At 51.3% G+C, this 24204-nt stretch overlaps 2 protein-coding genes and 1 long non-coding RNA gene across 4 annotated transcripts; all 3 read right to left on the reverse strand.

Annotated features, from left to right (window-relative positions):
- Positions 1-1528: 1528 nt before the first annotated feature.
- On the reverse strand, positions 1529-2009 carry PRM3 (protamine 3). Its single transcript, XM_061401140.1, has one exon. The coding sequence runs from the start codon at positions 1897-1899 to the stop codon at positions 1618-1620; it is 282 nt and encodes a 93-aa protein (XP_061257124.1). The 5' UTR covers positions 1900-2009; the 3' UTR covers positions 1529-1617.
- A 1257-nt stretch (positions 2010-3266) lies between these two features.
- Positions 3267-5762, reverse strand: PRM2 (protamine 2). 2 transcript variants are annotated; one of them, XM_061401139.1, is made up of 4 exons: positions 5607-5762; positions 4383-4467; positions 3682-4043; positions 3267-3452 (listed from the first exon to the last, which is right to left on the reverse strand). In XM_061401139.1, exons 2-4 carry the CDS (start codon positions 4412-4414, stop codon positions 3403-3405), a joined length of 444 nt encoding a protein of 147 aa, XP_061257123.1. In that variant the 5' UTR covers positions 4415-4467; positions 5607-5762; the 3' UTR covers positions 3267-3402. The 2 variants fall into 2 exon arrangements, with proteins under 2 accessions (XP_061257123.1, XP_061257122.1); XM_061401138.1 differs by having other exon boundaries at positions 3618-4043; positions 5607-5748.
- A 670-nt stretch (positions 5763-6432) lies between these two features.
- Positions 6433-7174, reverse strand: LOC133238247 (uncharacterized). Its single transcript, XR_009733483.1, has 2 exons — positions 6731-7174; positions 6433-6629 (listed from the first exon to the last, which is right to left on the reverse strand). It is a non-coding gene; the product is annotated as an uncharacterized LOC133238247 (long non-coding RNA).
- Positions 7175-24204: the final 17030 nt, after the last annotated feature.

Genomic DNA, 24204 nt, shown 5'->3' on the forward strand with positions numbered 1-24204 from the left:
CCTATCCCTTCTCCAGGGGATCTTCCCAACCCAGGGATCAAATCCAGGTCTTCCGCATTGCTGGTGGATTCTTTATCAATTGAGCTATCAGGGTGGGACAGAGACTGTGGTTTATTAATCTCGGGGCCCACAGTGACTGGCACAGTGCCAGGCATACAGCAAGGACTTCACGAATGTTTGCTGGGCAGGTGAATGGGCGGGTGGACCTGTGGGCTGTGGACAGAAGGACGGAGCTTCTGACCGTGTTGCTTGGTTGGGACAGGGATGGATAGTCAGAGAGCAGGGCCGCCCCCTCGGGCCTCCCCTGCCCTGCTCTGCCTCCAGGCCTTAGTGATGGTGGCCTCCACTCTCTGAGGAGCCCAGGACCTCTCCTTACCTCTCACACCATCCCTGGAGATACCACCTCCCCAGCCCTCCCAGCAACCCCAATCAGAATCCTTCTCAATGGCCCACCAGACTGGTGTTTTGGTTGCTATGGAGGGCGGAGGGTGGAGATCATGTTTGTTTTTCTATTGGAAAGAAAAGGGTTAAGGGAGCCATGGCCAGGAGGGGCAACAGGCGCATTCCGATGCTTCTAAGGAAGGCCAGCTTGAGGGACCCAGGTCTGGGCCTCTGTCCTTTCTGGCTTCCTCTGGGCTTCCTTTGCCCACTGCCCTTGTGAGGGCATCGGCTCTGTCCCACAGCGGGACCTCCCCGAGCAAGGCAGAGGCGAGCCTTTCGCAGGGGTTCCAACGGTCCCCTTGAGCCTGAGGATGGTAGCAGAACCAGTGGCTGAGAAGGACTCAGACCCCTCCCCCTGCTCTGTCCCCCCATACCAGGGTCTGTGAGTCAGGTGGGACCCCCGTGGCTCCAGCTGCAGTGCCCGTCTTGGGTGAAACACTCGCTGTGTGCCAGGCCCAGTCCCTCCCCAGCATCTCAGTCACTTCTCCTGACCCACTGGTCTGCGGGGTCGCTAGTGGCAACAGGCAGACAGGGACGTGCTCAGTGTCACGCAGCGGGCGCAAGGAAACTGGCAGGAGGTCTGCTGAGCTCCCACGCCTGTGCTCTGGGACTCTCCAGGGTCTTCCCCAGCAGCCCCGCGGTTAAGACTCTGTGCTTCCACTGCAGCAGGCAGGGAGGAGGGGTTCGATCCCTGGTCAGGGAACTAAGATGCCTCATGCTTCGTGACACAACCACCACTCCCCTTCCCCCCCAAAAAATACTGTCCACGGTTAGAAAAGCAGTGGGGGTGTGCTGAGGGAGATGATGCTGTCCCACCGGGTGCTCAGACTCGGAGAGGCGTCCTCCCTGGAGGTGGGACGCGCCCAGGACACCATGTGCTCCACCCGCCACAGCAGGGGACAGCGGCCGAGAGGCCTCAGGGAGAGGACCTTTCGAGGACTTCTGGCTGGGGTTCAGGGACAGGGGTCACTGCTCTTCCGCCTCCCTATACACACACACACTCCCCCCAACACACACCCCCGACACACGGTACCAGACACAGGGGTCAGGGGTGGTGGCGGGGCAAGGAGAGACAGGAGGAGGAGGATTCCTAGGAGACTCTTTATTGACTCTTTTCTGAAAGCTCTCCTCCTCTCAGGAACGGCGACAGCTCCTCTTCCCCAGCCACATCGCAGGTCAGGAGCGCGTCTGCTTGGGCTCGGGGCTCTGCTGGACCTCTGAGTCGGCGTCTTCGGCCCCTTCCTCCTGCTGCCCGGCCTCCATCAGCAGCAGCTTGCCCTGCACCGGGAGCTCCTCCTCTTCTCCCTCCTCCTCCTCCTCCTCCTCGCCTTCTTCCTCCTCCTCGCCCTCCGACGACAAGGAGAAGTTATCCTGGCTCACGCAGGCCACGAGCTTCTTCATGGAGGATTCGTGGCCCCGGCCGTGGCCCGTCCCAAGCTTGGCACAGCGGGAACCCATCACCTGCCTCGGCTGCCTCACTGGACTGGGAGGAAAGGCCACTGGCAGGGTACGGAGGGGCCGCTGAGGCTGGTAGGCAGGGCGCTGACATCACAAAGGGCCCCCCGCCCTGGAGCCTCCAGCCCTCGGTGACCTGAGTCTGAGCCGACAACCCCACTCAACCCGGGCCACCAGCTACCCCGCCAAGGCCCCGCCAGCCACAGGGCAAGACAGAGACGAGATGGCAGGCCCAGCCAGGCAGCCTCACCCTGCTGTGTTGCCGCCTCCATCCGGCCTTGTTTGCCCTGGCTGGGGTCCCCCCATTTGAGCTGGGGTGAGAGTTGGGGATAGAATTTCCTCAAGCAGGAGAGCACACAGACTCCTCCCCACACCCCAGAAGTGCCCAGCCCCAGAGAGCTGGTGACAGGATGGGATGAAAGGCAGCCTGGAGGGAGCCTTCCCGCGGGCCTGGAAGTGTCTGGTTTCTTGACCTGGGTGGTGCCTTCACAGACATACCTAAATCACATGTTTTTTTACGATTAAAACAAAAGAAACTAAAGAAAACCCTACTCTTCCTGTTCTCCAAAGTCACCCTTTAAAGGCACGGTTCATAAGCCCTTGGGGTCACTAGTCTCTCTAGCTACACATGTCCGTCCAGCCCAGTTTCAGCCAGGAAGGGGATTAAGTCTGCTTGGTCATTTCTGAGCACTGGGAATTCGTTCTCCAACATGAGCCATAACTGAGATCTTGTCCCAAACCCTCAGTGGCTGTGGTCAGCTGAATAGGACCCTCCCAGGATTGTGAGATTATCCTGGGTTATCTGAGTGGGCCCTGAATGCAACCATAAGTGTCCCTGTTAGAGGGAGGCGGAGAGATTTCACACGGGGAGCAGAGATTGGAGATGTGGCCACAGCAGAGGGACTCCAAAGATTATAAGAAGCCATCAGAAGCGCGGAGCAGGAAGGAACGGACTCTGTCCTGGATAAGGGTCCCATCTCCAAACCCTAGTGGCCCATGCCGCCTCACCCGGTTCTGCCTTTTGCCTTTCGTTCCCCCTCCCAGCGCCAGCCTTGTTCTTGCTGGAGCACGCCAGACCTGCTTCCCATCTTGTCTCAGTTCCCACTTGCCCCCCGCCCAGCGCCCTTTCAGGTTCTTCAGTGGCTGGGGAGTTGACCGGAAATGGGAAGGTCCAGGTGGAGTTCATGGCTTTGGGCGTCCTGATGGCTCCCGGTGACCGGACGCCCCCAGGCTCAGAGGGGAACACACCAGCACACAGCACTGGGGGATGAGCCCCCTGCCCCGGCCGCTCCCCGCTCCCCTGATCCCGTGGGGAACAGAAGCTATGTGTTTGTGCCTTCGTACAAAAGAGATCCTGACAGGCTAGCAGGTTTCTTATCTCAAGCTTTATTTGGCAGATGACTTTTGCTCATTTTACTCAAGATCTCGTGGGCTCCAAGAGGGATGTGGTATGGTCTTGCGAGGGACTTCCTGGCAGGTGACTCTTTCTGGTGGGCCCAGGGAAGCTTAGAGCTGCCTTCCGCATCTCCTCCTCCTCCTCCTCATCCTTCGGCAGCCTTTTGGAAAAAGTTCCAGTTACGGGGCCATCCAGGGAACCTGGGTGGGGAGGGGGGGCTGCCGGGGGTGGCTTGGGGGGCTGCCGGGGTGGGGTGGGGGCACAGGATGAGGGGGCTGTCTGACAGGGTGGGGCCCCAGAGCTGCAGGAGCCGCCCGCTGCCCACCTGAGCCCTGGCCTGGAGGCCTGGGGGGTGCCTGGGATGGGAGCGCAGGGGGGGCCCGCCGCACCTCTGCGGCGCCTCCTGTGCCTGCAGGCCCTTCTCCGGCGCCTCCGGTAGGGGCGCCGCCGCGTGTGGCTCCTGTGTCTGTAGTGGTAGCGGCCTCTGTGAGTCCTCCCGTAGACCGGGATGTCTTCCGGCCTCAGCTCCCGTGCCTGATCCGGGTGCTCCGTCTCGCCCTGCTGCCCGGAGCCCTGCTGCCCGGGTGGACTTTCAGTTGGACTCTTCACGTGGCATCGGACCATCGTGATGGAGGGGTCACGGGTGGGCGACTCGGGCTGAGACGGCAGCTGGCCTTGGGGGGACGGGGAGGAGGCTGAGGCCTGCCCCCTGCTCTTGCTGTTAACAGTGTTGGTCGGGTCTGTCCGCAGCCTGTGGGGGGGACTTGTATATAAAGGGGGCCCCCCACTGTGACTTGGCGGCCCCACCCCACCATTGTCCCCACCTGGGCCCCTTCTGTGAAGGCAGCACAGGGCACGGGCAGCCAACTCCTCACCCCGTAAAACGTGTCCCCCATGCCTCGAAACCAGGGGACAAAACCTCTGAAGATGAGGGCCAGCCTCCTTGTCTGGATCCAAGCCCTCACACCCTGCCCCTCCCCCAGCTCCTCGGGGTTCCTGAAGCTTCCTTGCTGCCTTTGCAGCCACTGCTGTGGCCTCTCGGGGGGCTGGGATGGGGGCTTATCTGTCCACAGGGTTATCTTATGCTCACTCTGTGCCAGGAATTCCACAAATTCCATACATTCACTCCTTACATGAGGCAGGAAGAGGTTAAGTGACTTGCTTGCTCGTGGTGCCTGCAGATAAGGAGCCAAGCCCAGACTTCAGAGTTCATATGCCCTCAGCCCTCCACCCACTTCCCCAGCCCGGGCACACGCTTCCCTCCCCCAAAAATGTGCCCATCTTCCCTCCACCCCTGGCCTCCTGCTGAGCCTCTCCTGGCATGAAAATCCAGAATCAGAACCATAGCAGCCACGGGGAGAGCGTGGTAGGCAGACGAATGCCCTCACGCCCTTGCCCCTGAGAGTGAGCAGACACGCAGGGACTTTCTTAAGAGTGACTTAAAGAGATGGAAAGCTCATCCTAGATCATCTGGATGGGCTCAGTGTGGGTTCCGCAAAACCACATGTATCCTTATAAGGTGGAAGAGGGAGGCAGGAGGGTCACAGGAAGAGATCTGACGGTGCTAAGCCACTGGCTTTGAAAATGGAGGCAGGGGCCCCGAGTCAAGGAATGCAGTTGCTGGCAAGGAGCTGGGAAAGACAAGGTTATGATGCTTCTGAAAACCTTCAGAACCTGCTCAGACCTTGAGTTTTAGCCCCATAAGGTCCATGTATGTAAGACAATACATTTGTGTTGTAAGCTATGAAATTTGTGGTGATTTATTGACAGTGGTGATAGGGAACTTTTGAGGCCTCCTATCCTTCTTAGTTGGAGAAGGCAATGGCACCCCACTCCAGTACTCTTGCCTGGAAAATCCCATGGATAGAGGAGCCTGGTAGGCTGCAGTCCATGGGGTCGCTAAGAGTCAGACATGACTGAGCGACTTCCCTTTCACTTTTCACTTTCACGCATTGGAGAAGGAAATGGCAACCCACTCCAGTGTTCTTGCCTGGAGAATCCCAGGGACAGGGGAGCCTGGTGGGCTTCCATCTATGGGGTCGCACAGAGTTGGACACGACTGAAGTGACTTAGCAGTTAGCATCCTTCTTAGTAGGATAGGATAGGGCACTTGCTCAAAATCTGCATGCCCAGGTCTTACGCTGAGACCCTGCTAAGTCAGCATCTCCACCACTGGCCCTTGATCTACTTGTAAAAGCCTACCCAGGAGGGTCCATGTTCAGCCCTCCCACCAGCATCTTTCTGACTGGCTTATGAAACCAATCAAGTGGTTGAGTCATGGAAGCGAGTTCATCTCCCAGCTCAGTGGTCTCACCTGCCAAGACGGGGCCATCAACACTGCCTTGCAGGTTGGGTGTGAGGCTTGGGAGTGGCAAATGCCCAGTACCCATGCTCCATGGTGCTCAGAGATGGAAGTTGGGCCACAATGTTTCTATGGCCCTGTCATTAGGCAGCTGGGTCAGAGTTCTGGTCACTGATAAAACGCCCTGTGCCAAATTGTTGTGCCATGAGCTCGTGACCCAAGCTCTCGTGTTAATGATCTGACAGTTTTGCGCCCAGGAGACAGCAGTGTTTCGTGAATCACCTTCACATCTCAGAGAATCATATGGTTGAGTGGAGCAAGTTACTTTTGTTTTGTCCACCCGGGATGAGGATATTGTACCTGATTAAATGATAGCTTGGCTCAACCACTGGACAAGTTACTCACTGTACCCAGAAACATCATCTTTTTAAACAATGGGAAACGTCAACATCAGGCACCTTAGGGATTGTTGCTGGTGAATTGAGCTTGAGCTGGGAAATGGTTCTTGGCTCTAGAGGAGGTGGCAGCAAGCAAGCCCTAGTGGAAGCATTTGCCAATTTCTGTGGCCCATCTCGAGCTGTCAGTAGAAAGCCACTGAGCACAGAACTGGGGAGGGATGTGTTCATCAACCAGCACAGCTCCCGTCCCCGCTGGAAAGGGGTCTGTAAAGGACTAGGGGCTGGGAGGCAGGTTTGGTTTGTGACTCGGGAGTAGTTGAGTTTGGAACAAGATCCAGCATGAACCATCCTTTGTGTCCCCTCTTCCCGGCATCCCCAACCCCCTCCTTCCCCCCCCCCCCCGCCTCGAGTCCCTCAAAGCAAAGAGTCAAAGAGTGGAATGATGTCTTTCAACATTTATTGACAGGTGGCATTGTTCGTTAGCAGGCTCCTGTTCATGTCATTGAAATGGTGGCATGTTCAAGATGTGGCAAGAGGGTCTTGAAGGCTGGTGACCTTTCAGGCAGGAGTGCGGTGGTCTTGCTACTGTGTGGTTACTGTCTTGTACACCTTATGACGGTGTAGCGACGGCAGCACACTGCAGAGAACCAGAGGACACGAGGACACTTCAGCACAGCCCAAACCCCCAGCCCCGCCCCAGCTCCCTGGCCCCTGCCCCCAAGGATGGACCCTCTTCACCTCTCCTCCTGCGCCTCCGACCAAAGCGCCTCCTTCGTCTGCGACATCTTCTTCGGCGGCGGCGGCGGCATCTGCTCCCGCTATGGGTGAGGCAGCATCGGTATCTGGCCATGGTGCTGGGTGGATTCGGCCTGGATGCTCAGAGCAGGGGATACCGCCTTGGTTGAGCCAGCCAACCTGTGAGCAGGTGGAATTTGTGGGCTGTGACAGGGGCCGACTTCCTGGCCTCTTATATAGACCCGGGCAGGGCCCTGGTCATTGTGAGGTCACAGAGACCCAGACCTCACAGACCAGGGTCAGAGCTGCCCAAATCATGCCCATATATGGGCATGTGGGAGGTGCTTGGTGAGGGAGGGCGGGGCTGTGATGTGCAGGGGTGGGGCTGTGATGTGGGGGGGGGGGGGTGGGGGCCCCTCCACATTAATTAATGACCCCCCAGGTCATTAATGCATATAAATTTGACCACATCACATCATGCAGTGGGGAGGGGGGGGAGGTAGAGGAGTCATGACAGTTCCTGCCAAGCTGGTCCAAGACCCCATGAGCAGCCCAAACCCAGCTATGACGTCCAAGTCTCCATGCCTCCTCCTCTGTAAAGGAGGAATTCTGTAAAGGGGAATGAGGTGACTTTTTCTTTGTAAGGACACTCACTAGCTCATCCACTCAGTCAGTTTACAGTGTATGCCAGGTTCTGGCGAGGCCCTGGCAAATACTGGTAAACAAGTCAGACATGTTCCTGCCTAATAAACTTTACATTCTTAATGTAGAGAACATGAACTGTAACCCCACAGACTATATGTAGCCCACCAGACTCCTCCGTCCGTGGAGTGCTCCAGCCGAGAATATTGGAGTGGGTTGCCCGTGCCCTCCTCCAGGGGCTCTTCCCAGCCCAGAGATCGAACCCGGGTCTCTTGCATCACAGGCAGATTCTTTACCGTCTGAGCCACCAGGGAAACCCAATGAAATTACCATGCAGAGCACTTGTGAAAAAAATGCTCCAGAGAGAAACTCTGGGCTTTTATGAGAAAGTTATGCTGGGGGGACTTGACCTCAGGAGAGGCCCCAGGAAGGCCTCCTAAGGAAGATGATTGGAGTGGGAGGAGGGAAGAGCATCTGGGAAGAGGGATGAGCTGCTGCCAAGTCCTGAGGCAGCACGTGTGTGATTCCAGTAGTGAAACAGCCACTGAGGGAAGGCCACCGGCGCAGGAATGGGTTGGTGGTTGCCCAGAAGCGGGTGAAATGGGAGCGGCTGCTCCATAAGCGGTGCAGGGGCTCCTTTTGGTGTGAATAAATATGTTTTGGACCCAGAAAGTGATGACAGTTACCCAACATGGTGAATGTTTTCATTGACACTGAATTTTCACTTTTTTAGTATGCTGGATTTTACACGATGTGAATTTTACCTCAATTGGTTAAAAAAAAAAAAAAAGTTCTGAGGCTGAAAGTTGCTTGGAAGGTGTAAGAAATCAAAGGGAGGCCGAGGGGGACAGAGCAGAGTGCGGGGGAAGGGTGGGCACAACAGATAAGGAAGGTAGCAATTAGAATTTGAAATCGTTACTCATAGCAGGAAACCAAAATAAGTGTCTTTGGCATGTGGTGGTGGTTTAGTCACCAAGTTGTGTCCAACTCTTGCAACCCCATGGACTGTAGCCCGCCAGGCTCCTCTGTCCATGGGATTCTCCAGGCAAGAATACTGGAATGGGTTGCTATTTCCTTCTCCTGGGGATCTTCCCAACCTGGGAACTGAATCTGAGTCTCCTGCATTGTAGGCAGATTCTTAACCAACTGAGCTACAAGGGAAGACTTTGGCATAGAAGTTTTGTTTCATTTAAGAAGTCAGAGTTAACATGGATACACTGCTATGTACAAAATAGATACCTAAGGAGAATCTACTGTGTAGCACAGGAGACTCTACTCAGTGCTCTGTGGTGGCCTAAACGGGAAAAGAATCTTAAAAAGAGTGGATATATGTATATATACAATGGATTCACCTTGCTGTACACCTGAAACTAACACAACATTTAAGTCAATTATGCTCCCATAGGGCCTCCCTGGTGGCTCAGAGGTTAAAGCATCTGCCCGCAATGCGGGAGAGGGTTCCATCCCTGGGTTGGGAAGATCCCCTGGAGAAGGAAATGGCAACCCACTCCAGTATTCTTGCCTGGAGAATCCCATGGAGGGAGGAGCCTGGTAGGCTACAGTCCACGGGGCCTCAAAGAGCTGGACATGACTGAGTGACTTCACTTTCAGTTTCACTTATACTCCCATAAAAATTAATAAAAAGGAAGAAATCAGAGGTGATTTGGATGGTGGTTAGAGTCTCCTCTTTGGGGATCTACACGACAAGTATTTGGGGATAATGGGTATCATGTATGCCAGCTACTCTTAAGTGATTCAGAAAGAGAACAGTAACAAGGGCTGCATGTCTACATTAAGTAAGCGGGAGATGAAGGGAGGGAGGCAGGGACGGAGGGAAAAAGAGGGGAGTAGATGGAATAGAATACTAACAATCAACCAGTCTGGGTGAAAGACAGTTTTTTGTATGGTTCTTGTGACTTTTCTCTAACTTTGAAGTTATTTCAAAATAAATTATTAAGACAATTCTTCCGAAACACAAAAGGAAAAGAAGGCCTTCCAGGGCTGGTATAAGGGCTCCACCCTTATCAAGGCCCAGACTTCTTTTATCTTTCACCTCTGCCCCAAGGAAGTCCTTTCCATCCTCAAGGTTGCCTCATAGTCCAAAATCATGGGTGCCAAGGACGGTTGTGCAGTTTGTATACTGCTCACAGCTCTCAGCCAAAGGGATTGGATGGTGCAGGCCAGGGCAAGCACCCAGAGGTAAGCTTCTGCCCATGGGAGCTGTCTTTTTTCTAATTAGATAGCTCACAAAGGCACATTAAGGGCCAGCCTCAGCCCTGCTGAAAATTCAGCTGTACCTACTGTCCAAGAAGGAATGAAGAAAAAGGGGGGGTGGGCCAAAGGAGTCCTAACACATGCTATAAAGAACTTTCCCAGACACCTCCACCAGCAACTTCTGATCATTTGCCTGATGGCAAGAGCACTCTGCCCCTCAGGATAAAGCTGGGGTTCTTAGGAAGGAGAAAGGGGCCAGTGGGTAGTTAGTACCCCAGAGGGCGTACAGCCAGAAACTTCTAGGACCCCACCTCCCAACCCACAAGGTGGGAAAACCATGAATCTGAAGCTCTAATCCAATAAGTTATAAGTGAGCTGCACCTGGCAGGTAGGCAGTAAGCACCAAATTCTCCCTAATTGGTTCATGTCCAGACGGACTTAAGATACACACCCTGTCCTGTAACACTGAGTACTTTTTGAAGATAAGCCGTGTGGTCTCAAAGGAGCCCCATGAGATGACAGAGAGGGGTATTTACCCAGTTTTGCAGATGAGGAATTTTTTTTGTTTAGTTTTTTATTTTTCTTAATTTATTTTTTTATACAGCAAAGTGATTTTGTACAGCAAAGTGATTCAGTTATACATATATACATTCTTTTTTTTAAATATTCTTTTCCATAATGGTTGATCATAGGGTATTTATTTTTAATTAGAGGATAATTGCTTTCCAATGTCATGTTAATGTCTGCTGTAAAACAACCAGATGAGACATCCGAGTCATACAGAACAGGTCCCTCTGTCACCGGGGTTTTTATTGAGCACCTACTGTGTGCCAGCACTCTTGTAGGCAGTGGGAATACAACATGAGCAAGAGAGGTTCTTGCCCCCAAGAAGCTCACCTTCTAGTTGGGACAGACAATATTATTCAAGTGAACAAACAAATGAACAGAAGACTTTGAAGTTTATTACAGGTGTGCATAGACTAGGCTGATACTACTTTAGGGTCCTGAGGACAGGACTTGTTGAGGAGGTGACATCAGAGCTGAGATCCCAGTGAGACAAAGGAGCCAGCTCTCTCGGCGTCTGTCCCGTGTGGGTGTCCCAGCTGGGAGGGAGCAAGTGGCTCTGCGCCACGTGGTCACTCAGGGAGGCAGGCTTCCTCGGACACGGGCTCCAAGCACATCCCGGGTGTCCACATTCAGAGGAGGGGTGGGCAGGGAAGGCTCCTCTGCCACCTAACTGCCTGGGCCCAGAGCAATACTCTGTGCTTCTGTTCCCACCTCATCGGTGAGTCTGTCACACGACCCATGGGCCACAAGGAAGGTCTGGAGGCCAAGTCCACGGGCTGCCACTTCCCAGCAACGTCATGCTGTGAAAGGGGCTGTGGATCATTGCCACAGCCGGGAGGGACCCAGGGTAGCTGGTGGGGAACTCGTACCCCAGGGAGGTCTGAGACAGCTGCTCCATGGAGTGGGCAGGTGGACTGAGGTTTGGCTGAGGCTGAGGCCACCGCACAGGAGTGGCCCATTGGGTTCAGGTCTCTGTAGGGCGACAGGAAGAAGCATGGAACTAAAAGGAGGCCCCTGTGGCTATAGAGGAGGATGCAGGTCTCAGTCTTACAGTTTAGTGGAGGAGATGAGCGTGAATCAAATCATCAGAAAGGTAGGGGTGAGGTCCCGGTAAAAGGCGGCCCTCGGAGCTCCAGGACGGGGCATTTGGCCAGCTCCGGAGCCAGAGGACTTGTGGAGGCCACCAGAAATGCTGGGATTTGTGGGTTCTCGCAGCCGGCTATTTACCCTCAATAATGCAACACTTGCCACTAACTCATAGTGATTGCTTTATTATTTGTCTCCAAGGAGAATACAAGTTCTGTGGATTCAGGAACTCAGTTTTGTTCACTGAGGTCATCCCAGCACTGAGAGTAATCAGTACATAAAAGACATCCAAAATCCAAATATTTGCGGAAGAACTGAACAATAAAGGGACGCTTTGTATGATCAGGCTCTTTTATTGTCATTTTCTAAATATAAGATCATGGATTGATAGTATGACTTTTGAAATGTCAGCACCCTCTCTCTGCCCACTGCCCCAGTTCTGCTGGGCTGGCCCCAGGCTGAGAAACCTCCAAGACTTCTGCCATCTCAAACACACGCTGAGTCTCAGAAGGACACCCAGTTCTGTCCCCTGAGGCCCTGGTTGGTCAGTCACACAGTGTGTCCTATCCTCCCCCCTCCCTCCAACACACACATCCGTGATGTCACAATGGCCACCCACGGCCGCCTTGATCAAGGGGAGATGTCATCAAAGAGATGGAGAGAGAGGTAGGGGCTTCATGCGGCCTTCTGCCTTTGAGAAGTGTGGAGCCAGGCCGTTAATTCTCGGGGTAACGAGAAAAGGTCCGCAGTAGGCAGACAGTGTTGTAAAGGTGCCACCACACTCACCACTTTGCAGCCAGGGGTCGGTCCTGGGTGCGGGAGTTCCCACACGTGGTCATGAAGGTGTGTGTGGGAAGGTGCTCGCTAGAGCACTCTGTGGGAAGAAAATTGACAGTCCCTGACTGTCCATCTTAAGGAAACAGTCCATTGTCGCGTCCATATCGCAGCCATTCAGAAGAACACTGCATTGCATTCCTTTTAATGGCTGAATAATAGTCCCTTGTGTATATAAAATATTGCCATTTGCAGCAACCTGCAATGGACCTGGAGATTATCATAGTAAATGAAGTCAGACAGAGAAAGGCAAATATCATGTGATATTGCTTATATGTGGAATATTAAAAAAAAGGATACAAATGAATTTATTTACAAAATAGAAACAGATTCACAGACCTAGAGAATGAATTTACGGTTACTAGGGGAGATAAGGGGGAGGGAGGGATTGGGAGCTTGGGGTTGACATATGCACAGTCCTCTATTTAAAATAGATAGGCAATAAGGACCTACTGTACAACACAGGGAACTCAGCTCAGGACTCGGTAATAACCTAAATGGGAAAAGAATTTGGAAAAGGATAGATACATGTATGCTTGCGTGCTTAACTGTTCAGTCATGTCTGATACTTTGCGACCCCATGGACTGTAGCCCACCAGGCTCCTCTGTCTGTGGAATTTTCCAAGCAAGAATTCTGGAGTGGGGTGCCATTTCCTACTGCTGGGGATCTTCCAGACCCAGGGAGTGGCCCCACATCTCCTGTGTCTCCTGCATCGGCACACAGATTCTTTACCATTGAACCACCTGGGAAGCCCAGATACATGTATATGTATCACTTAATCACTTTACTGTACACTTGAAACTAACATGGCACTGTTATTCAACTGTACTCTAAAATAAAATAAAAAAATAAAGAACTGTAACCAGAGCTATGTGCCCTGATACAAAAGGAAGTCCACAGTGTATCAAAATGCAGGGCATCACCCTTTGTCTGCAAAAATTTTTATATGTTCACATATGCATAGTGAAAAGTCCAGAATATAATATATTGACTTAGCAGTGGGGAGTGAAATCATGAAAGGTTTCACTCTCTGTTTTATTCGTTTTTGTATTGTTTGGAATCTTTTACCAGTCTAAGGGCCATTGACATTGCTGGATACTTAGTGAGTTATTTCCATCATGGGAAAAAAAATAAAAATCATAATACCCGTTACCTTGTTCCCTGAGCAACTGCCATGTACCAGGAACCTATTTAATTGTCAGGTTATTTTTCTTTTTTTAGTACACTTTTCTTTTGGAAAAAGTTGAAAAGTTCGTTGCAAAGAGTTCCCATCTACTACTCACACAGTTTCCCCCATTGTTAACATCTTATGTCATCTTATAAAAACCAGAGTTGTAACGTTACTATTAACCAACTCCAGACTCTATTTGGATTTCACCAATTTTTCCACAAATGCCCATTTTTGTTCCAGGATCCAGTTCAGGGTATCACATCCAGTTTTCCTTGTTATTAACGTCGTGTTTGGGACGATGCGTCTGTCACAATAAACCAATTTTGATGCATTATTATTAATTAAAGTCTAGACCTTATTCATAGTCCCTTAGTTTTTCCTTCACATCCTTTTTCTGTTCCAGGATCCCATTTAATCATCATGTCTCCTTGGGCTCCTCTGGGCTGCGCTGATTTCTCAGACTTGTCTTTGATGACTATGACAGTTCTGCGGAGCACTGGTCAGGTATTTTGCAGAAGACCCCTCAGTTAGGGTTTGTCTGATGTTCTTCTCATGACTAGACTGGAGAATATGTGTTTGGAGGAGGAAGATCACAGAGGGAAAGGGTCGTTCTCACCTCTGAATGAGGGCACGTGCTCTCGAGCCGACCTACCGTGGTTGAAGTGTCCCTTGATCACTGCTGAGGCACCGCGTGTGGGGTTTCTTTACTACTGTGTACAATATTATGCGGAGGGAAGTCACTGTGCAGTCCACATTGCAAGGGCTGGGAAGTTATGCCCCACCTCCATGAGGGCAGAGTATGTGCATAAAGTCTTTGAAATGCTTCTGCCCTGGAGATTTGTCCGTGCTCCCTCATGTCTTTATTTCAATCCTACCTTTACATCAGTATAGACTTATGGGCATTTCATACTGTGGGTTATAATTCATACTGTGCTTTATGGTATTGTTCAAGTTATTCCCATTTTGGCCATTAGCTCTTCAGCTGGCCCCTGTGTCCCTTTGACGTGCCCCACCATTGTGAGTTTCTGAGCACCTCCTTACGTTCTGGCTCTATTCGATACCCCAGGCCCATCTTGTATATTTCCTGTTTTAGACCTCAGTTCAGTTCAGTTGCTCAGTGGTGTCCAACTCTTTGCGGCCCCATAGACCGCAGCATGCCAGGCTTCCCTGTCCATCACCAGCTCCCGGAGCTTACTCAAACTCATGACCATTGAGTCGGTGATGCCATCCAACTATCTCATCCTCTGTTGTCCCCTTCTCCTCCTGCCTTCAATCTTTCCCAGCATCAGGGTCTTTACCTAGAAATCAACCATTTCTCCAAGGAACCCTAGTTCCTTTTATTGGAGGATGGCTTTAGAGATCAAAGACTGGATGCTGGATGTGCTTGTTGCTGTGGGGTGTTGTTTCTTTTAGGCCCTCTGGGAAACATACTTGTGTGTAATAACCTGTGTATGTGTGTGTGTGTGTGTGCTCAGTCACTCAGTTGTGTCCGACTCTTTGTGACCCCCTGGACTATAGTCCACCAGGCTCCTCTTCCCATGGGATTTCCCAGGCAAGAATACTGGAGTGGGTTGCCATTCCCTTCTCCAGAGGATCTTCCCAACCCAGGATTGAACCTGCACTCCTGTGTCTCCTGCACTGGCAGGCGGATTCCTTACCATTGCACCAGCAGGGAAGCCCTTGTGTGTGAATACAAATCCATACATATTTCTATATGTAGCCTTCTGTATCACTGTTAAAGGTAAGTTCACCCTGATGTCTCTAACTCTGATCCACCGCCACATGGATCATTCCAGGCTCCTCCCCTTGCTTAGTTACATAACTTCTCACCCAACAGTGGGAAACCTGTCTTCTAGAAATCTACCATCCATTTTCTCACATTGAACTCCACCATGCATGTACAGTGGTTTTAGAATTTTTAACCTTTATCCTGACACCTTTCCTTTTATAAGTTTATTCAGTTGATATTTATTGAATGCCCTTTATGGTGAGCACTGTTCTACCCACAGTAAACAAAGCAAAGATCCCTGCCCTCATGGAGTTAATATTCTAATATAGGCGATGGAGCAAGTAGTATGATAAGTAAGTTGTTGAGTATGTTGTAGAGCAGGATGAGGATGGCTGGACCAGCTGGGGCTGGTTGGAACGAGCAGCGGTTTAGGGTAATCAGGGCAGGCCTTGTTGATGAGGCGACATTTGAGCAAATCCTGAAGGCAAGGAGGGAGTCAATGATGTGGCTATCAGGGAGACGTGTCTCAGGCAGAGGGACCAGCCTGTGCAAAGGCCCCAGTAGGAGGCTGTACTCGCTGTGTTCAAGGAACAGTCAGAAGGTTGGGGTGGCTGCAGCAGAGAGAGGTCAGGAGTTAGGGGAGGCAAAATCATACAGGTAGGGGAGGGTTACCACATTATAGATGGCTTTCTTGGCCATGCTAAGGGTTTGGCTTTTACTCTGAATGAGATGGAGACCACAGGTATGACATTCTCTGACTCGAGGGACCCCTTGTGCTGCTGCTGTGTTGGGAAGGGCAGGGGTGGGGACAGGGTGGAAGCAGAGGGCCCAGTGAGGAGGCTGTATCCATCACACAGAGAAGCAGCGACGGAGGCTCAGACCAGGGTGGTCGCAGTGGGCTTGATGAGGAGGGGTTAGATTCTGGCTCAGTTTTGAAGATGGAGCCAACAGGACTTACTAGCAGCCTGAATGAGGGGAGCAAGAGAGAAAGAAGAGGGACTTCCCTGGTGGTCCAGTGGTTAAGAATCCGACAGCCAATACAGGGGACCCAGATGCAATCCCTGGTCTGGGAAGATTCCACATGCCACAGGGCAGCTAAGCCCGTGTGCTGCAACTCCTGAGCCCATGCTTTCTAGAGCATGTGATCCATACAAGAGAAGCCACCGCAGTGAGAAGCCCGGGCACCACAGCTAGAGAGTGGCCTCCGCTTGCCACAGCTATAAAAAGCCCATGCACACCACAAAGACCCAGCACAGCCAAAAATAAATGATAAATTATTTAATTAATTGAAAAAAAAAGTAAAAGACGAGTCAAGGATGGTGCTGAGGCTTTTGGCATGAGCACCCGGAAGGGACCAAGTTGCCATCAACTGAGATGGAGCAGGTGATGAGAAGGCTTGGGGAAAAGGTCCAGAATTCAGAAGTCTCCAAGGAGGTATTGAGCGGGCAGTTCAGTATCTGAGCCTGATGTCTGGGCTGAAGGTGATTTATTTGGGCATCTTGCATATTTAACTTACAAGACTGGGTCATTTCACTGTCTCAGTTTCCTATTGCTGCTGTGACATCGTATCAAAAACTATAGCGCAAAACAGCACAAATTTATTGTCTCCACAGTTCTGCAAGTCAGCATTCCAGAACTGGTCTTCTGGGGGTAGAATCAAGGTGTCCCCAGGGCCGCAGTCCTCTCTGGAGGCCCCCGGGGGAGAGCCCGTCCCCTCGCCTCTCGCAGCTTCTGGCCACTGCGCCCCCTGCCCTCCTTCCTCAACCGCCCCCGACCCTGGCCCTCCTGCCCCCAGCCTTTTCCAGTTGCTCATGATTGCACTAGGCCCACCTGGACACTCCCGGATAATTGCCCCATCTCAAGATCCTTAATCTCAGCAAATTTGCAAAATCCTTTTGCCGTGTAAGGTAACATGTTCATGGGTTTGGGGATTCGGACATCTCAGGGCGCCCACTGTGAGCATCACGGGGGTGAGCGGAGATGGAAACGAAGACAGTCCCCAGCACTGGGCCCGGGGCCTCCCAGTTTCGGGGGGCTGAGGAGCAGCTGGGGCCGAGGGAGCCGGGGGAGTGTCCTGGAAGCCACATGGAGGAGGGGCACCGGGCGGAGGGAGGGGCGACGGCTGCTGTCCGTACAGAAACGATGGCTTTTCCTTCCTCTCTTTGTACCAAGTCTGGGTAGATTGCCCTCTCAAGACACACCTCTGTTCAGACAAGCCATGTGTTAGGTGCCCACCTGCCACCTGGGCTTGTGGCTCCTGTGTTTGAAAAGCTCAGTGCACGGTGATGAGCCGTGAGCTCTCACAGAGGGACACAGACTAGGTGACAATTCATCGCAGCCCCGCTGGCCAGCATCGGAGCCAATCTCAGCACTCTAGGCGGGGAGGTCAAGGGGCGGGGGGCGCTGACTGCGAGCTTACAGCATTGTTACCTTCGAAGTCTGCCTGCTCCCAGAATACTCACCTGCAGGGTGGGCTTCACATGTTACTGAGAGCTGCTTTGCCTTTTTTTTTTTTAATATAAATTTATTTATTTTAATTGGAGGCTAATTACAATATTGTATTTGTTCTGCCATACATTGACATGAATCCGCCACGTGTGTACATGTGTTCCCCATCTTGAACCCCCCTCCCACCTCCCTCCCCATCCCATCCCTCTGGGTCATCCCAGTGCACCAGCCCGAGCATCCTGTATCCTGCATCGAACTTGGACTTGTGATTCGTTTCACATATAATAATATACATGTTTCAATGCCATCCTCCCAAATCATCCCACCCTCTCCCTCTCCCACAGAGTCCAAAAGACTGTTCTATACATCTGTGTCTCTTTTGCTGTCTCGCATACAGGGTTATCATTACCATCTTTCTAAATTCCATAATTATGCTTTTGAACTGTGGTGTTGGAGAAGACTCTTGAGAGTCCCTTGGACTGAAAGGAGATCCAACCAGTCCATTCTGAAGGAGATCAGCCCTGGGATTTCTTTGGAAGGAATGATGCTAAAGCTGAAACTCCAGTACTTTGGCCACCTCATGCGAAGAGTTGACTCATTGGAAAAGACTCTGATGCTGGGAGGGACTGGGGGCAGGAGGAGAAGGGGACGACAGAGGATGAGATGGCTGGATGGCATCACTGACTCGATGGATGTGAGTCTCAGTGAACTCCGGGAGTTGGTGATGGACAGGGAGGCCTGGCGTGCTGCGATTCATGGGGTTGCAAAGAGTTGGACATGACTGAGCGACTGATCTGATCTGATCTGATACTGTATTGGTATTTTTCTTTCTGGCTTTCTTCACTCAGTATAATAGGCTCCAGTTTCATCCACCTCATTAGAACTGATTCAAATATATTCTTTTTAATGGCTGAGTAATACTCCATTGTGTATATGTACCACAGCTTTCTTATCCATTCATCTGCTGATGGACATCTAGGTTTCTTCCATGTCTGGATATTACAAACATTAAAACATCTGTCAAAACATTTCATTTGGGAGGTTAATTCATTTCTCTTAATGAATTGCTTTTTAAAAAAATTTTAAGTGATTTTAGGTTTACAGATAATTGTGCAGCAAGTACTGGGAGTTCTCATATACCTCCTCTCCAACCCCTCCCCCCAGTCCCCTCCCCACTTTCCCCCTGTTATTATTAACATCTTGGGACTTCCCTGGTGGTCCAGTGGTTAAGAATCTGCATTTCCACTGTAGGGGACACAGATCCCAAACCTGGTCCAGGAACTAAGCTCCTCTATGCCGAGAGGTGTGACCAAAAAACCAAAAACATCTTGCATTGCTGTGGTACCTTTGTTATAATTGATGAACCAGTATTGACACATCAGCTAAAGTCTTTGGCTTATATTGTTCTTCATGGGTAGCTCAGCTGGTAAAGAATCTGCCTGCAATGCAGGAGACCCTGGTTTGATCCCAGGGTCAGAAAGTTCCCCTGGAGAAGGGATAGGCTACCAACTCCAGTATTCTTGGGGCTTCCCTGGTGGGAATTCTTGGGCTTCCCTAGTGGTTCAGACAGTAAAGAATCTGCCTGCAATGCGGGAGACCTGGATTCAATCCCTGGGTTGGGAAGATCCCTTGGAGGAGGGCATGGCAACCCACTCTGTTCTTGCCTGGTGAATCCCCTGGACAGAGGAGCCTGGCAGAGTCCATGGGGTCTCAAAAAGTTGGGCACAACTGAGGGACTCAGCTCAGCACAGCACGTGGCTTGTATTAGGGTTTGACAGATGTATAATGACACGTGTCACCCCATGACAGTGTCCTACAGAATAGTTTCATGGCCCTAAAACTCCTCTGTGCTCCAGCTGTTCATCTCTTCTTCCTTTCCCAGCAACCACTGATCTCTTCACTATCTCCATAGTTTTGTCTTTTCCAGAATATTACATAAATTATTCTTTAGAGAATTCATAGACCCAATTTTGTAAGTATAGTCACCAAATACTCACAGTAAATGTGGAATTGAAATGAGAGGCCCTCACGTTAAACTTTGTGTGGTTCTCGATGAATCATTTTTAAAGAGCACGTACTAGTTAAAGTCATGTTAACAGAGCTTCCCAGGAATGCGGAGTATCTTATCCTCAGATCTCTGGCTTAAAACATCAAACGTTTTAGGCAGACATGAACCTGCCCCCGACTCCTCCCTTATTCCTCCCGAATGTTAGTGCTCATCCTTCCAGGGCCCGTCTTTATATTCATATGTGTAGGTTCCCAATGCGAACATTTTGGGGTGCTGAAACCTTTGGCTGGCATCATACTGCCTGTATCTTGTGACTTGCTTTGTTTGCTGGGTGTTGTGCATGCGGCTCACCCCTGTGGACACACAAGGGTGAGATGAGCGCATTTGCACTGTTGCACACCACCTTTCCGCTCATGTCTTCATTTCCTTGTGATGCATACTTAGGCTAATTCAAGTTCTCTCTGTGACCGTGCTCCAGGCTTATTCTGGAGTTCATCTGTACACTCATAGTTCTCAGATTTCAGCAGCACCAGAGTCACCTGGAGGGCTTGTGAAAACACCTGTAGCTGCCACGCAACCCAAGGGTTTGGGTTGTTTGGGGTTTTGTTTTCCTTTTGTTCAGTATGTCTGGGGTAGAGCCTGTGCACTTGCATTTCGTTTTTTTTTTTTTTTTTTAACTTATTTTATTGAAGTCTAGTTGATGTATTTATAATGTGTTAATTTCTGCTGAACAGGAAAGTGATTCCGTTATATCCTTTTTCATATTCTTTTCCCATCATGGCTTGTTAGCGGATATTGAATATAGTCCCCTGTGCCATACAGCAGGACCTTGTTTGTGCATACTGGGTATAATGGTTTGCATCTGCTGATCCCAGCCTCCCAGTCCATCCCCCCAGCCCGCCCCCCGGCACCCCCCACCCCGCCCCCAGCAACCACAAGTCTGTTCTCCGTGGAGTCTGTTTCTGTTTTGTAGATAGTGTCATATTTTAGATTCCACACACAAGTGATATCATCTGGTATTCATCTTTCTCTGCCTGACTTACTTCATTTACTACGATCATCTCTGTTGCTGGTGTTCAGCCGCTCAGTCGCGTCCGACCCTTTGCGACATCTCCAGCGCGCCTCTTTGATCTCTTTGTGTCCGACTCTTTGATCATCTCGAGGGGGCCTGCATTTCTAAGTTTCCAGGTAGTGCCGAGCCTGCGGGTCTGAGGGCCACGCTCTGAGAGCCCCTGCAGGAGAAGACTGTGGGGCTGTAGGACAGGCGTGCTTTGAACTTGACCCCAAGTGCTACCTGGCTTGCAGATGTCCCAGGTCACACACACAGCCCTGCCCATTGTCCTTGTCCTCATGAACATTCCTCACTGTCTAGCTTTACCTTTTTTTTTTTTTACCAGTCTGATGGGTGGCTTGCTATTCTCTCTCTCTCTTTTTTTCCTTTATTTTTTGTGACCAAACCTCTTCTATTTGAATAATTCTAGATTACAGGAAAGCTGCAAGGTGAGCACAGAGTTCCCATAAACCGCCTTGCCCAGCTCCCCCCATTGTTCTCATTTTCTGTCGTCTCCTATGAAAACTAGAAACACCCATTGGTACATCACCATTCACCATGCCATGCAGACTGTGTTCAGATTTCAGGTGTTTCCACTAATGTCCTTTTTCTGTTCCAGGATATAAATTAGAATTCCGCCTTTCATCTGGTATATACCTTTCAAAACTAACTTAGTGATAAGCAGACCTGGGGAAACCAGCCCCTCCGCCCGCCGCTGGCCCGCAAGTACAGATGCATTTCGTGAGGCGTGGGAGAAGGGGCGGTGCTGGAGGCCCGGGGGCTTGGCTCCCTCCTCTGTGTCTGGCCGGCCAGATGGGGTGGGGGCTTTGGCCTCCCTGCAGGCCCTGGGGCCACTGTAATTAGAGGGATCGGGGAGATCCTGGGCTTTTACCTCTTGGGGACATGGGAGAGACTAGGGAGGGGACCCCAGTCTCCTGTGTGGAGGTAGCTGAGGCAAAGGAAGAGGCTTGGAGGGGTTGGACTTAAAATCTGGGTCTTTCACTCCTGAAGCAGGTATGGGCCAGCCCTGTGCTGCTGTGGGAAGACAGCGGAGAGACCCCGAGCCTCCCAGGGCCTCCCGGGTGGGGAGACCCTCAGTGAACAAAGACTCACACAAATACACACATGAAACGAACCGCCACTTGCGTTAAATGCCACACAAAGGAAAAAGTCAAGGTTGTAAGAGGGAGATGGAAGGGAAGACCTAGTGTTAGTTGGGGACACAGTCTGGGCGGCATCTCTGGTAAGTGAGCTTTAAGTGAGACCCCACAGCACAGGTTGGAGTTGGCTGGAGCCCGGGGAGGGGTGTCCTAGGCAGTGGACCAACCCTGAGGAGGGAGAGAGTCTGGGGAGTCAGAGGACCTGGAGAGGACCAGAGGCTGGGGTGCAGTGAGAGAGCCTGGCACAGGTGCCAAGGGGCCTCCGACAAGTCGCCTGTCCCTCCTCCAATCTGCCACTCACCAATCTGCTCAATACTGGAGCCCAGCGGTGTGGGCTACCCCCTTGGCCTCTTGGTTGTACTTGGAGGTGCCAGGCTGTCACTACCCAGAACTGAAGGCCTGGAATCCCCTCACTTCCAAGTCCCGTGGGCCCCCAGAGCTGGCCTGAGACAACCCCCCTCCCCTCCCCTGCACACACCCATCCTCACCTCCTCCATTCTGCATGCCACAGACACCTGGGATCCCAGGGACCCCCTGGCTAGCCTTCCAACATGAGGTATTCTAGCCTCAGGACCTTTGCACGGGCCATTCCCTCTGCCTGGAACACTCTGGCCCAGAGCCTTGTGGCTGGCTGCTGCTCGTCATGAGACCCTTGACTCTTCAGAGAAGTTCCCCCTGGCCTCCCTGTCTAATGTTTCTCCTCCTCCTCATCATTATCACAGCTCCCTGTTTTGCTTGTCATAGCACTGATAGGATCTGAAGTCATCTTTCTGTGTTTACTCTTTACTCCTCAACCTTATCTGTCTTGTTCCTGCACATCCCCAGGGCCCAGCGCAGAGAGCAAAGGTGCGTTCTACACACTCACCAAATGGACCCCATTCTGTCCCCTCCTTTGTTCTCCGTAGTCACAAGTTGCTGAAGCCCTCTCCCCGGGAACACTGCTTCCAGAGCCATCAGAGATTCTCCCCTCAATCCTTCTGGGGTCATAGAGAGCTTCTCAGAGAACCGGAAGAGAACCATGGCCTCTGCCTACCTCCCAGCACTCAGAATTTTATGTCATGTTCAATGTGGTACCAGCTCCTCTGCCACCTGGCCCTGCAGTTCTGGGTAAGGGCACCTGACCTACAGAAAATTCTGGAAAAATCAGGTCAACAAACATGTGCCATGCATCCAGGAAGGTGTGAGGCAGGCCCTGTCCCCCAGACACGGGCTCCTTGGGCGCTGACTGGGATGCTGCCCAGTGCTCCTCCAGAGGGGGTGTGACAGCAGGGCCACACGCCAGGCTCTGCACTTGGGCTGAGGTGAGGGAGGTGAGGCTGTTGTTATCTATGACCAGGAGCCTTTATGGAGGTGTGGGCCTTTGAGTGGGGTTTTGAGGGGTGAGCAGGAGCTCACAAATCCAATGAGAAAGGGTGCTAAATGTATTATTCATTAAAAATCTCATTCTAAATGAAAAACAGTTTGGGGGTCAGTGATCTCCCTTGTCAGACTGCCCAACCATGATTGCTGAGAAATTCCAGCAGACCCCATTGATCAAATGAGTCGTGTGTGTGTTTGTGTGTGCACGCATGGACTCTTTGTGACCCCATGGACTGTAGCCCACCAGGCTCCTGTGTCCATGGGATTCCCCAGGCAAGAATACTGGAGCGGGTTGCCATTTCCTCCTCCAGGGGATGTTCCCGACACAGGGATCAAACGTGGGTCTCTTGCGTCTCCGCCTTGGCAGTCGGATTCTTTACCACTGTACCACCTGGGAAGTCCGCAAATGAGTTACTTGGGGTCAAATAATTTCAAAAAGAAAATTCGAAAAGCCTCTGGGAAAAAAAAAAAAAACTAAACTATTTTTACTCAAAAAAAAAGATGTTTAATGTGGCTCACAGGTCCTTTTGTAAGTTTGCTATGATGTGGAATGGGGCCTCTGAAGTCTGGAAACAGGTCTGGACAGCCAGAGAGGAAAACCATTTACCAGTCTCTTATAAAGTTAAACATACACCTACCTTATGACCTGACAGCTCCACTTATAGGTATTTACCCAAGAGGAAAGAAAACCTGTGTCCACACAAAGACCTGTTCACAGATGTCCACGCAACTCTAACAGCCCCCAACTGGAAACATCCCAAATATCCATCAACAGGAGACTGAGCAAACACATTGAGGAGCATCTGTGCAGTAGGACACGTCTCAGCAATAAAACGGAGCAGAAAGCCCTTCACATGGCATCACACATGACCCTCACCCTCGTCACGCTGGGTGAAAGAAACCAAGAAAGGCATGTGCTGTGTGACTGCTTGCTTTGTACACAGTTCAAGAACAGGTGTGACTAGCTGATGTTTCTAGAAGGCAGATTGGGGGGTGGGGTGGGGGGTAGGGTTGGGAATGGGCATAAAGAAACTTTCTGGGAGGCTGGGAATGCCCTTGATCTTAATTTGAGTGGTGACAGTATATATGTGTGTATATATATATATATATTTATTTATTTTTTAAAGGGGAGGGGGTGCTTCACTGGAAGCTCAGTTGGTAAAGAATCTGCCTGCAATGGGGGAGACTAGGTTCAATCCCTGGGTCA

Source organism: Bos javanicus, chromosome 25 (assembly GCF_032452875.1).
Source record: "Bos javanicus breed banteng chromosome 25, ARS-OSU_banteng_1.0, whole genome shotgun sequence".
Taxonomy (NCBI): Eukaryota; Metazoa; Chordata; class Mammalia; order Artiodactyla; family Bovidae; genus Bos; species Bos javanicus.